This window comes from Necator americanus, chromosome II (genome assembly GCF_031761385.1).
Source record: "Necator americanus strain Aroian chromosome II, whole genome shotgun sequence".
Classification (NCBI taxonomy): domain Eukaryota; kingdom Metazoa; phylum Nematoda; class Chromadorea; order Rhabditida; family Ancylostomatidae; genus Necator; species Necator americanus.
This window is the reverse complement of record NC_087372.1, coordinates 24,907,062-24,922,081: the sequence shown is the minus strand read 5'-3', so window position 1 is coordinate 24,922,081 and position 15,020 is coordinate 24,907,062. Positions and strand designations below refer to the sequence as shown.

Genomic DNA, 15,020 nt, shown 5'->3' with positions numbered 1-15,020 from the left:
TCGCAGTCAGTCTTTAGCCAATATGAAACAATAAAAAATTTTAAATGATTTTTTTTTCCAGCTGTTGTTCTTCGAGAAAGATGCGTAAGAAGAACACGGTGAATTTCAATAAATAAGACGCTTGTACAATTAAAGCAACTAACGCAATTACTGAGTCAACGGACCCTGTTTAGTTGCTAAAACTTTGACAAATCAACTTGGACGGCTATTACGACCACTTTCTGACCTAACCCAACTCCCTTTCCTCCTAATGTTACTTAACCTCATTACCACTTTCTTTTCACAGGAAAGGTAGAGTCAGTAAGTGATCAACTCAGGTACTCGCCTTGTATCGTAGGATCTCGGTGTACGTTCCAAAGCAATGTTAAATTTTGCTACCTCCTTTGTATTTTGGAAGCTCCATCAGATTTATTTTACGATCAAATTAATACTCATACTCATATTCATTCATAGTTGCCACACTCGGCCCATCACTATTCATTGTAATTTATAAAGGATAAAGGATAAAAGGATAAAATTTCTGGCGTTAATCAATTCGCTTGGGATGCGCCCCCACGTTCACTCCAATTTGGAATCGTGAACGTGTATCTGGCCCATACAATGACTTGCGGTGGCTAGCCGATGTGTCAAGTCAGTGTTTTTATCCTCCCAGACAAGTCTGGTACCAATTTATCGACCCCGGAAAAATCAAAGCCTTGGTGAGCACTAAGGCGGATTCGAACCTCCGATCGATCGTGCAGGAAGCGGAACCTCTAACCGCTACACTACACCCGGTCTTAATTATAATTATTTTATTTAGTTTTTTATAAGGGCTAATCTATAAAGGATAAGGAATGAATTGCATGGCAGTTGATCAACGCCTACAAGTTCGATATGAATTCAAAAATCGTTTGAGACTTAAGAACGCAAGCGCAAACTGCTGCTTAGTTTTTTTCGAAAAATGATGCTCTTGTACAATTCAAAATTTTAAGATTTAAAATTCAAAATTTAAAAAAATTCATTCACCAGCCCGACCAAATTCAAATTCCGGTCTCACAAACCCAGTCTAATTCAGACTTTTAGAAACTACCACAAAAAATAATTCTTCAAGAGTACTAATCAAAACTTCTACAGCTTCTCGTTGTGCCGACAAAACTAGAATTTTTGCGCAAATCGCACCACTTAATCTTCTCTAATCTCTAGTTCCTTTCTGGAAAATGTTGCTCAGTTTTGTAAAGGAGATTGCAGTCGGCAAAATCCACGATTGTGCCGCCATTCATGCATACACTTCAAATTATCGCATTCCAGTTGTGCAGCATTCTCAGAGGCGTTATCATTGGAACAGATCATTTTAAAGATATAAAAAGTGGCAGAACGAAAAAAAACTGCACGTTACTCTTTTCAAAGGAAAATGAACAAATAAATGCAAGATATTAACGTTACTGCAAGGCCAACTGTAAATTATGAGCAACAATAGCGGTACAGGAATTCCTTTATTCGCCGTTTCACTAATTTCTCGGCTCATTCCTCAAGAATCCGATACGGAAAAGAACCAGCTAGAACGTTGACTTTATGATCGAACGGATTTTTTAGTGTTATAACTAGTAGACTGGGATTGCGTAAGAGATCCGTGGAACGGAAAGAATAACGGTACTAAACGCATGCACATGCGGTGGGATCATAAATTAAGAAACATGTGAGGGCGCAAACCTTTTGATCCGTGCCGACAACGCATTTATTGTTCGTAACCCCCTAATTCAAAACTTTTCCATGACCGTAGTGAATCATTGCGTTTGGAATGGTATATGCTAAATGAAAAAGCTGCTTTTCAGCGAAGACGACACCGCCCTGGTTGCAAAACAAAAATGATAGCGAACAAGACTTTTTCCTTGAAGGGTGTGTCATAAAAAATAATTTAGATGACACCCCGGAAGTCTCCTTTATCTCCTCTGGTTTCTACAAAATAAAGCTGCTAGCCGACCTCTTTATTCACAACTTGTAGTAACTACACCCGTACTCGTCCAGCTTAAATATACCATCCATAGAGCTTTAGCTAAACTGTCAACACACGAGTTAGTGTGAGTATTTTTCAAAAAGATCTTTTAGTAGTGTTCAACATATATATATATATATATATATATATATATAGTGAATTCCAAAAAGATCCTTCCGAATCGATTATCAACGAGACCCCAAGACCGAACTGAGGCTACGGCTTACCCTACGAGGCAACTTTTTGCAAAACTAATAGCGATAATGCATAGTGAATTTCATCACTCGGATTGTTGTAAAGTGAGCACCATCGACCAATTTCACTGACCCACTTCACGTATTTCCGTCTCACCTCTTCTGCCCTTGAAAATGTAGTGAGAACGCTGTCTGCGAAAAGTGGGCGCTCTAGAATGCAGTCCTAGAGCTCTTAAACTGTTGCTATCCAGAAGGTGATGATGGCATTATTCTGCAACAAATCCTTGAAACTGGCTTCAGGCAACTTAACCGTCAGTGAGCAGGACTTTCAGGTTACTTCAGATTGAGCAACACTACAGAACAATGTTTTTGAATACCAATGAGTCCTTAATCCTTAATTTAAATCGCAAAAATCCTTGCCTAACCTAATATTAGTTAGGTTGTCTGAAATCTGCACTTACAATTAGTGTTGACGGCAGCATATAAAGTATTCAATTTTGTATAAGAGGTTCATAGATGTACGGTTGCTGCAGATCAAAGTGCTGATGCTTGAAACTCCATCCTTAAGATAATTTCGTGTCTAAGTAGCCTCGTAGCCGTGGGTTAACTGATTAAATATCCGCTTAGTCGTTATAGATAGAGTGATATATCTCAGTCTCCTAACACAATTCTATTCTAAGTCTAATTGACACACAGATGCATTGACAGTCCGATCTTCACCTCAGTGTTTTTATCCTCCCAGACAAGTATGACACCAGTTTATCGATGCCGGAGGGATGAAAGGCTTGGTTGACACTAGGGCGGTTTCGAACAATCAACTGTGCGTCTCCACTGCGCAACACCACCCTCGTTGTCCGATGCATTGAATCGATCTTGTTTTCTAATATAAATAGAGCGTTATCCCACTTGAGACATTTTGCTCCATTTGTTTGATGCCGTTAACCTGAATGTGATCTGCTTGCCGCTATCTGTAGTGCTGACACTAGCAAATGATTCGGAAGTAAGGTATAACTTGGCAAAGACTTCCGGAACCTCCTTGAAGTTACTTGGATGTGCGCTTGAAAAGAATTAAGTTTAGACGTAGGGTTTTGCTTAGAACTGTCTTGTTGATTGTTCGAGATTGGTTCCGCTGCCACTTACAACTAAAACAACTTCGTTTTCGTCACTTCCACACATATCCTCACACACGGGCCGCTTTTTGAAAGTAGCTCTCGAGAATGTTTGTTAATGTTAATCCTTACACACTTCCCACCAATTGCCAGCTGATAAACAAATCTTGCAGTGTGTAGAGGAAAACTCATCACCGCACTTCGCCCACTGCGATAAGTATTTTTTGCGGGGCTCCAGTTGTACTTACATCCTTACGCCCTACTTTCTTTAAGTGGTGGTAATCGGATAAACTAACAACGACAAAGGTGTGAATAAACATTGCGGAAACATTTGCGTGAGCGCTCATTCACTTGTCGGCCCAGTACAAAGGATCAGTTATCCTGCACAGCTGATCTCGCCCTTGAGATGCTCACCTCTCAACCAAAAGATGTTGGAGTCTCTAGCCGTTCGAATTCTATCTCGACCCAAGTCTGCCCTCAATTCAGCTAGTAGGCCAACAACTGTAATGCGTGTGCTGTGTATCCTCTTCTGGATTCCTGTTTGGGATGCATTCCGTGTAATCCTAGCACAGACCTTGCGAAAAATGCCCCAACGTTTCATTGGCAAGTCTATAGATTGATATTCCGCCTAGAGGTGTTTGTAAGTTGTATTTTCAGGAACACTAAAACTGTCGAACGTATTCGTTTCTGTTGAACATCGAATATTTCTTGGAATTAAAACTTCCTTTCAAAATATCCTTGAAAACACTACACTGCAAATCATTCACATAGTGGCTATTCTTTTCTTCCTCCCTCAGTTCTGCTCATACATTGTTTCTTTTCTACGTTTGTTTTTTCGTCTTAAAATTTAATGTGCATGACAAATAGTTTTGTGGATCCAACAGGATTTTTCTGAGCAATCAATTCATTTCGCTTTTGAGGACAAGGTCTTTTCTCCTTTCTGAGTCAAAAGCACGAAAATTGTAATTTCGACCACTTTGCATTTTCAATTTTTTGCATCCATTGTTTGTGGTTAGTTTGAGTTAATTTACTATTTTAAATTGGTGTAGTAAAGTTGAATTGCAGTTTTTTGTTAGTGTGAATTCACATGATGGATTTCGGAGCAAAAAGCCGCAAAAAATATGAATTGCATGCCTTTCATACTACTTGCGCGCCAGTTAAGCCATCGAAATAAAAATAGAAAGACATAACCGGGGTCTAAAAAGCTCAAATGTTGCAAATGTTTGTAGTTTGTTTCTGCACACCTACCCAGTACCTTGGAAATCGGACTCCAAAAGCGTGGGTGTGTGACTAGAGCCTCAAAGAAATTCGAGGTGTTCCTTCTCAAGTTAGCCAGGATAAACTCGAATCGTCAACGGCTACAGTGTTTGCGAGACACTTATGCAGGTCCTCGCAGAACGACCTCAATTTGCGCGGATATCGCTATCTTTCAATACAATCGATGTGTATTAGGATCATGCCATGATGACTGCGCATTGTCACCTCACTTCCGAGGATTAGCGGCGCCGAAAGCGTACGGTAGGCCAACGGGAGTTGACGCCTGTCCGTCAACACCGAGGAGGTGCTGCTTAATGGTGCACGGGTCCTGATCCACATCTCGCGTATCTGACACAATCTGCTGTTTAAAATGACGGCGCTTCATCTAAAACTCACTGCGACAGGTATAGAGCTCAAATGCAGTGCGACATCGTGCATTTCAGGGGAAATTCCTGCAAACCCTTCATTTTGCATAGTGAGTTGTGTACGTTAGTGTTGTAGAATACTAATATTACAGTAAGCTGTGCATTTCCACAAACAAATTGTGAAAACCCCGTGTCTCGTTCACACGAAGCAAATTCTCCCTCCTAACTACCATCAAAGCAGTATTTTCGCAGTCTACCCATAAACAATTACGTTACGTGCGGAATTATTCGCAACTTTCTCATAGATATAGGTGAATAGCTGAGTAGTATTTGCTGAACTCGGCATCCGGAATCCAATGAATTCCTTCCCAAAACCCACACATGCAAACCGAAGACAACTCCGTTTTGCCCAGCTATAATGAATCCAATCCGCAGTAGAATGCAATATGTGCGTAGCAGTAATGCTGCAATAATGTTAACGTACCCATTAGAAAGGCATTTGTTCAGGATAACGACATTTTTTCGATGAGAAAAGTAATGTATTCTGAGTATTCAAATAACACATAGTCGTCTTGCTCGTGAAGTGAAGTCGTTTATGGCAAGCTGGAGCCAAACAATTATGGAACGTCGTTAACACTTATTGGATACACGGGACAGGTGCGACGCTGTCGTCAACACTGAACGAACACCCTCCAGCTTTGTCCGATCGACTGAAATCGAGGATTTTTTGACTATATTTTAATGTTACTTCTAGGTAAATCTGTTCTGTTCGCTTCTTTTATCTTTCTAGTTGAAGATGATCCGGCCGCACAAATGCTCATGGATCAATTACCTCCTTAAGTTGAAATCTGAAGTGTGAATATTTGAATATGTGCGACAACATCATAAATATGCATATTTGTTTGGATTAAAGAGATTTGTCTGGATTAAAGATGCAAAGCAGAGCTGGCTGACCAGCTTTGATAATCGGTTACATTTGACTTTTGACGCTCACTGCTCTCCACTGGTATGTAGCTTGGTGAAGTCCTAAATCATGTGCTAGCTGGAGACGGGTACTGATTTATTGGTGCAGAAAAGCATATTTACATTACTACTGAAATACCTCATCGTTTAAGAATGTATGAATGTTTTACCTTTTCAGGCCATCAAGCCTTAGTGTTTTATTTCTTCTGAACTGGTTGTGTAAAAATTTTGAAGTTGGTGTATCCAAGAATAGTTGGCGCGTCTTTCGCATATCAGCGATATCCATCGCAGTCACCTACCAACACAGAACATTTCTGTCAATTTGTAGGCTGTCTCACCCAGTGGCCAAGCGGCGACGATGACAATTCTTCTTAAGTCGAGCACCACAAAGGCGAGCAAGCTCCACGCAGCAAATTCTTACGAAGAAGATGTTTGTTTGTCTAAGTGTGACGGTTGACTTTGGAAGGGGACAGCGAAATGGTTGGATACTTTGAGTAAGCCGCCTCATGCACCTAGGTGCGTCTATCTCATGTCTGAATAATCTACCTGCCGCTATCTCATGTGAATCGTCTCCAGTCCCTTTCATCTCGTGCGCCCCCCACTTCCACTTTTTGATACAAATCACATCGTAGCGGAAGTCTTTTTCTGCCAATAAATGCGCATGGAAAACTCCCTTCGTGATTTCGTTGTAGGCCTATCGCACCAACGTGTCACGGACCTTTGTCCTGCCTGGGACGGCCCCAATTTGTCTGGTGGCGACTCGATGATGTATCGCTTCAACAGCCGTGCTTCGAAGGTGATCATTGCGAATCTGTCTACGTCTCGTTTATTTGCGTACTCCTTCACCACCTGTCGCGTTAGAGCTGCAGCGTTACAATTTGTTGTACCAAAACAGTGGCCGCCCCTCGCACTGATCCAATCACACTTTCGTTTTGTTCCCCGTTGTCATTTTCGAGGGGGTGCTGCTGTCAGTTTGAAAATTTGCTATACTTACCAAGGTTCTCGCGTGGTATCGCGATGTTTGTGTCAGATACAAAACCGCATGTTGGTGATTGTACTGGTAATGGGACGAACATGATGGGGAAGGAAAAGAGAGCGCGCATAGCAGATCATCGATGACTCGCGCCTAATTCGAATAGGCAGAAGAAGGCGAGATCGCATTCGATAACGTAGTCGAATAACATTTGTACAGCTACTAATAACAGGAAAATGAATGATGCATGTTCTCGCATGCGAAGCAAGTCGAAGTCGTCCGAACACAGCAATATTTTTTTAATTACTGCAAAGCACCGGTTCCACACATTTGTTAACGTTTTAGAACAATGCGGACGCCTTCTAAAACCATTCGTGGCAGATCCTTAATTGCAAATGTCTACTGAAAAAAACTACTCTGAAAATGAGGACTTATTGTACTTTGCCTCAACTAGACTCATATTAGATATATACGTTCACGTGTTTGCCATGCATTTCTTTATGCTCAACTTATTTCGGCTGAACAAACTTTTTCATGACAAAAATGCTAAAGTAATAAAACAAGGGAGATTCCTTGCACCGATTTTGGGAAGATTTCCATCCAGGCTGAAGATCGAAACGGTTTTTCGATAGCCAGGACCTGTCTTCGCGGGAGCCTTTCTGATGCTGAAGGCAGTCTCATCCCCTCAATCTTGCCCTTGCATTTCTCACCCGCTACATAAAACGGATACATTGCTGTGTTTCTGCTCTGAGGTTATATAAATGTTTAGCCGCGAGCAACTGTTCAACTGACAAGCATCATGGCGACTTGAAGACAAATGAGATACGGTAACTGAAGTGTTGCGAAGACCATTTTTAACCCCTAACTGCTCTCAAGATAACGAACATATCCATGGGCAAATGAAGACTTCACACGTCGCCATAACCTGCGTGAAACTGCGCAGAAGAGATTGAAACAACCACTGTCACCTTGATTCATTGTAGGAAGCCTTCTCAATCAGAAAAAATGCACAATTGTTGCTGACTCCAATAGGATCTGCACTAATAAGTTAAATGGAAAGTTTGCCGAAGGATCGCCCGCTTACAGCAGCGATCGGCAGCCGTAGCCAAATCAATTGTCGAGCTGGGGGCGTGGCCGCCCAATCATCAACGCGAGCCACGCCCTCCAGTTTGTCTGTGTGGTATCCTGTGTTTCTATTAGGTTCCAGAGATAGCGTAACTGTCGAAAACATTTACTTTAGCACCATTGGACGAGCTGCACTCATTCTGGGGAGTTCAGCTGTACATCAACTTCTGTTTGTGTGGTTTTGGAAGAGGATTGATTTCATGTGTTTATGGTCCTCTCCTGATAACCTTGTTGGTTCGTGGGATTTGATTGGGTTGCTTGTTTGGATCCATTGTGTTTTCTCGAGTTCTTTTTTAAATTTTAAATGTAAAAGATTAGTACATGGTCGCCAATGTTTTATCTTCGCTACCTTTCTGCTCGTCTCCTATTCCAGCAAAAGCAGAGAACAGTTTCCTTTTTTTGTTTTTAGTCCTTAAATCTCCTTAAATCAATTTAGCCCGCAAAGTTAAATAAACCATTATGTGGGTGTGAGGCAGAATTTTTGGAAATCTTTCCTTTTATTGTTATCCTTACTCCCTTTAACGTACTTTTTTTGCGATTTTTCTCTTCTGATTAAGAGTTTTCGTCAGTAGTACACCTCAGTAAATGTGTATGCAAATGACTTACAAGGACCTGCACTCTAAAGAGCAACCATATGCAAATCATGCTTAGATTGGAGCTTTCCAGAGAAACGTTCAGGACTAACATCCAGTTTGGACGTTAGATCCCTCTGTGATATTGGTTACGATATCCTTATCTTACAGTTGTCCTTAGACACTTTTTTTTACTTAAGCCCTGGAGTATGATCACTAGTGTGCTCATCAATCACGAAAGACGACGTTTTCCTGACGTTTTCTCGAAGCTGCTCTTAAGTACATTGTATCACAAGGAGGAAAATCCCCAGAAACCATTTGTTTCTCTCTGCTTTTCAACCCCTGGCAAGCGTCATAGATTGCTTTCTCCGCTATTGTTTAAATCGTTTTCTTTAGTCAATGCTGGACAGAAGAGCGATTCGGAGTTGTTCAACTCGTTTACGACGTTTTACAACGTGTGCTGTCATATTTTATCAGCTCCAACACAGTAGCTGGCGGCGTTGGTTTGCGATGCTAAATAAACGATAGCTGCTTCTCGCCGCTATCAGCAGTAACGACGCTTGTGATCACATACTCTTCCACCTCCCTCTAAAACAACACTTCGTATGTTTTCGTACAACGATAAACAGCAGAAGCGTTGCACCTCACAACTGTCACGTCCACCAGCGGCCCGGAATAAGTAGCCGGAGCAAGGCACAGGCTTTTCAGTGCAATTCGTTTGACACTTTCAAGAAGGAACAACTGCAACCCGAGACTCAAAATAAACAGCGCACTGCCAAGACAGAAGATTCGATTTCAACCCAGCTGTCGGTGTTTTGAGACGAGTTGTACGCTCGAAACAACTTGAGTTGGGTATTAGTCGGAAAGAGTTGTGACAGCTATCGTCACCTCCTAGCACTCCATCACTGTCTTTTCACTTCTTTATCCTGATCAGCCTGCTCTCGACGTGTTTCCTCCGTTCATCGTGGGGATTTTTGTGCCACCAGTACCGTGTCCTCGGTTCGCCGTCCATATCGAGAATTTATTGCCTAACAAGAACGCATGTTTAGTTTTTCGCATCCACTCATGACGTCTCTGAACTGCATACCATCGCTCACATCGTACGCTGTCTGATCATGTTTTGAAACTTGTCTATCTTAGTCGGTTGAAATGACACTGTTCAGGTTTTCCATGTCAACGACAGCAAAAATGCGATTCTCGATGGACTCGATTTTAGCTGCTGCTGAGGCAAAAACGAGGAAAAGATCGGCGGAGGATCACAACACCGGCGTCCTAGAATCGGCCAAGAAGCCTTGTCCAACGCTACGCTCTATGTCGCCTCGAGCCACAGTCGCTGTTCCTGAAGCCGTCTCAACACCATCGCAAACCGTTGAAATAACATCAAGGTGTTCAGCAGAGAGCCCCGTTCCATCCACAAGTTCCAGTCCTGAAGATTTGACTTGTCGCGTGAGGAAACAAAGTTCACAAAGTCCAGAGTTATTGCAATCCGACAAAGAAGAAGCGAAGGAAGGATGTTCAAAAGACGATGAACCTTCCACAACTCCAGAGGACATTGAGGAGAACACTCATCGCGAATTGCAGCCAGTAAGGTAAGAGCAGTTTTTACCAGGCCATTTCATCTTCCGCTTATCTCAACTGTGATTTTAGTCCCTCCGGAATGTCTTCACATCGTTCGAAGACGGGTGCAACGAAACCTGCCTATTCTTACATAGCTTTAATTGCCATGGCAATTCTCAATGCTGAAGATAAGAAACTAACGTTGTCACAAATCTGCGACTTCATAATGTCACGATTCCAGTACTACAGGTTCGTGATTTGTTGTTTCACATTTTGTTTTTTTTATTGTAAATTCTGTACATAGGAGTTACGGTAATGTTCCCCTCATTTTTTCATTCTCACTGATTTCTTCTCAGAAAAAGCAAACATATTAAATGTGTTACTGGATTATAACCGTCTCAGATTATTATAATGCTATAAGTAAAGCTTAGCAGTTCGCAATGCAAATCTTAATGTCTTCATGCATTTCTTTCATTCTGACTGAGAATGATTTTTTACTTAACTCTTCTTGAAAAATATTTAAGAAAACTGAGTAAGATATGATTTCGAGAACACCCTTCCAAACGTTATGCAGTTTTTCTTCTCAGTTTACCACTGTGTGCTACGGTATCAAATTTCAGAGACAAGTTCCCCGCCTGGCAGAACTCGATTCGTCACAACTTAAGTCTTAACGACTGTTTCGTGAAAATCCCCCGAGAACCTGGGAATCCAGGCAAAGGCAACTACTGGTCTCTTGACCCAAAAGCTCAAGACATGTTCGACAATGGCTCATTTCTGAGGAGAAGGAAAAGGTCTGTTTCCGTGACGAATTCACATGTATGGACAGCTACAGTAACCTTTCGATCGGTAGAATCCAAGCATTATTCGATTGTGTGTCCATCCATTCACGATAATCCTGTCTAGCAATCGTTTTTTCGCCTACACAAATGCGGTTCTCAATACACGTTGTTTTTACAAAACAAACAGAGTAGAAGTGTTCTGTTTGTCGACAACAGCATTCTTCTTCTAGGTTCAAGCGACAACCCGAGCAAAACGACTTGTCCGCGATGACGTTCCCACCGTTCCTCCCTCAACTTGGACCTTTAGTCCATTCTCGACTGCCTATACCTATGCCAACAATCATCGCACCTCTTCCGCCGCCTGTGGCTCCAATGCCAGCTGCACTGCCACATCCACCCATGGCCATGCTGCCCGCTATGATTGCACCGACTGTAGCGCCCAGACTACCATATTTCTACCCGGCTCTCCCGCATAACGTTGACCATCAGAAGCTGCTTGCGGCGATGGCCGCTCAGATACCTCCTATTTCAACGTCGTCTGACAGTGTTGATACATTGCATAAGGTCGACTGATTACTTATTCTTTTCTGCTCACTCTGGGAATTCTGTTGACCGTGCAATAGTGCAGAGATGTATTCCATGTTCGTTGTGACGAGTATTTTCATTGATCTGATCTTTTTGAGCTTAGCAAATCCACCTGTTTGACCTGTCTTGTTCATCTCTGTTTTTTGTGTACAGACTACTCCTTGCATCACGACAACTCACTTCGGAGTCACGATTCTTTCTCATAGTAGCCGGGCTTCTAGGACATTTGCTTAAGTGATTAGTAAAAGTGTGTGGCTTGAAAAGTACGATATACTTCGGAATTAGCTGTTGAGAAGCTACTTTCAGCCTAGGGGTGCGCTCAAAGCAGCTGTAGGAATGTTAATTCGCTCTGATCTATTTGCCTCCTCATCTCACCTGCGAAGTGGGTTGTCGTACGTCAAGTATCATGCATCTTGTTTCTTCTTCATTTCTCCGGCCGTTCTGGTCTGAGAAGATGGCTTATCATTGGATTGTGGCTTGACCGGTTACTGCTGCGTTTCGTTGTATTTAGAGGGCCGTTCTTGGTGATGGCTCGCAATGAACTGATTTAAAGGTCTTGTGTACCGTTGTCGGCAACATCAAAGCGTCACCTTGCTGCTAGGGTCAACAAAATGTGCTTCTGCAATGTCTGATTATCACAGGACTGATGATAACAGGATTAACCTCTGCGACCGGTTATTTTTGGGGAAATAATTGCTTCAAACTAATGTGATGAGTTGCTTCGGATCATTCTTTTCTCTGAATGCTGTTCTTCGAGGGAAATCTCACATAAGTGGCATTGTACGACGTGTTTACTAGTGTTGGCGCTCTAGTATCAGTCTCATAATCGCCTCGAACTGCGCAACAGTACTTGAATGACGCAACGACCCTATAATAGAGATGAGCCGCTCCCACCGCTGCTTACTGTAACGAATTCAGGCGCCACTGAAAACGCAAGCGTGCGCTGCTGAAACCACACAAGCGACACTTCGATCAAGTGAACAGCCGGAGATTGATTGCGAGTTTTCGTAGGGCTGTGTCCGACTTGCAGAGGTTGATCGGGTGATGATTAATCGCTGAAGTGATCGCGTACTGTGGTGTGCATCAGAACACATAATTGAACGGTGGGACCAGTTGTCGTCACTCTGCTACATTATACCACGTCCGAGAAAGAAAAATTCGGATGGAGATCAGCTGCAGCTGCTACGCAGCGAAACTGAAACAATGGCACATGGTGCTTCTTGTACAACAGGAGAGAACATTGTGTTGGTACGCCTCAAGAATCGCATGATGCAATAAACGTCACTTCTCCGCTTTAAAAAACACCGTAATTCAGAACCATGAGTAGATGAGTGAAGCTTCTCTAATTGTTACAAAGTTATGGGTTTAAAGGAGAACTTAGAGGCAGGACTGAGCAAATTCGAGCACAACTTTTTTCAATTTTTTTTTCTTTTTTGGCTTATGCGAGCTGTCATTTCTATCGAAACTAATCAATTCTATTCCATTTTTTAGTGCATTAGAACTATTCTGATAAGAACTTGCAAAATCTTCAAAACTGCGTCCACCTGACTAATTCTCTTGCAAATTTCCGGATAACCATCGTGGCAGCACTTACTCTTATGCATTGATGGCTTCCAGTACTAGGATTGGTAGCTTGCACTTGGGTGGTTATACGATTATGTTATTGCCCGTCAGCGGGTCACCGAAAAGCACCAAATCACTTGGGGATGTTCGAAAATTTCATGCGAGTGTTTTGATATGATTGATACTACATTACTTCGTTTCGAAGCCTTTCCTCATTTCCAAGTGTTGTTTATTCTTTTATATTCCTAGCATGAAATGCGAAACGTACACTGTGGAACTGCCATCTTTTGACTGATTTTGTCATGACTTGCCTGCATTTCGGTTTATTCACCTTTAGAAACGTAGTTTCTAGTTGAAGTGTCTTGGAGAAAAGCCTCGAAATTGTGGAAAGCTGCTAGGTCCGCAAGAGCGATAGTTACGTTAGATTCCCGGAAAAGATGACCCAGGAAACGTTTAATACGTGGGAATTACTACTGTAAATGACACGCGTGTCTACCAGTGTAGCGCACCTGTGCCACCCATAGCACCTGAGTGACAGTTGCGTCTCACATGGAGTCTACTTTTTATGGAAAAAAAAACTCCAGGAATGACGACTACCGAAATGAACACGTCTGGGCCTTTTATTGTCCGTGCAAACTGAAATGATATCAGTGATCTGATCGGTGCCACAGAAAGTGCCCAAACAACGAATTATTCAAATTTTGTGATTTTGCAACCCCCAAGAGCGACGATTGGATCACTAAGAACGGATTGCTGTCATTTCTGAGAGCACACAGTTTCCGCTTTGGATAAAAAGCAAGTAAAAACAAGGTAAGGATGTTCTAGAAAAGGACCTGAGCTTTAATAGCAGCGTAGTTGATGGGAAATGAAACGCTAGCAAGAAACTTCCGTCTAGCCTTGCTGTAATTGACAATTGTGGTTCTTTTTCGACATTTTGGCTAGCTAATATCAGGAAAATTTTGTTGGTTTAATTTTAGCATAAACGTTGTACGTTTTGTTCAACCGGATTCATCTTGAAATATAACTTTCGGTGCCGAAGTGTTGCAGACGAAGGACTCATGTAGGCTGAGCGAAAATTTCATTTGTCGAGTTCTGCAGAAAAGAGTCGTAACTTACTGAGAGCATTCTTTTTATAACAACAAGCACATGGCAGGTCTTTTCCTTCGTTTCGCTGAGCAACTTTTTCTCTTAATCTCTCCTCGAATTCTCCCCAAGCTCATAATCAAGTGTATATATGTACATGGATCAACGTTAACGTCGTTTCATGATCCTAACCATGAAATGTTGGGCTGAGGTAGCAGGTGACTTCGGTCTTTTTCTTCCAAATGAGAAACCAGACTTCTTTCAACTCTATCAGAGTGATTGTTGTTGTATGCACATTTGTTGTAAAGTCTCCCTTGCGATGTCGACCCGTAGATTTTTCATAGCTAGAAACTGGCATCATTCTCGATGTTGCGCTATGAGTCCGGTCAGAAATTCCCTATAGATTGCTTTCTGTTTTGGTGAAAAGGAGGTGCGCCTAGAAGCCTAAGTAGTTATTCTTTACAAAGCCCAGCATGCATACACCTCTCCTCTTTTTTTGGAGCAAAATTATCTGTTCCTGAAATCGCTAAACTACATCAGAATTTACTTGTTAAAAAAATTATTTATTCTACTGTCACCTTTACTTTTGAAAGTATCCCAAATCTTTGGATTCTCCTAAAGAAATTTCGGCCACTTATGACTGCTGAGTTATCATTGCGACCCTGACTAGGTCGTGACAGTTTTCGTGACCGTCGTTGTAGTTCCGCTTATTCGCTCGCTGACTACGGTATTAAGAGAGGTTGTGAAGTAAACACTTCTTATACAGTCAATGTATGTGTGTGTCGACGCAAACATTTAGACAACGGTCGTATCGGCCGGGCGCATCATAATTTGATTAAATCGTGATTATATCAGCTGTGCATCGGAGCGGAAGGAGCGCGGCAAAGATACCCCGAAACGAGAAAAACTACACTATCGTATAG

General features: G+C 42.1%; 1 protein-coding gene across 1 annotated transcript; it reads left to right on the top strand.

The window, feature by feature from the left end:
- Positions 1 to 9,700: 9,700 nt before the first annotated feature.
- RB195_019374 (uncharacterized protein) lies at positions 9,701 to 11,439 on the top strand (the record flags this gene model as incomplete). The annotated part of the gene is made up of 4 exons (XM_064187191.1): positions 9,701 to 10,119; positions 10,178 to 10,336; positions 10,708 to 10,878; positions 11,097 to 11,439. The coding sequence occupies 4 exons, from the start codon at positions 9,701 to 9,703 to the stop codon at positions 11,437 to 11,439; spliced, it is 1,092 nt and encodes a 363-aa protein (XP_064043072.1).
- Positions 11,440 to 15,020: the final 3,581 nt, after the last annotated feature.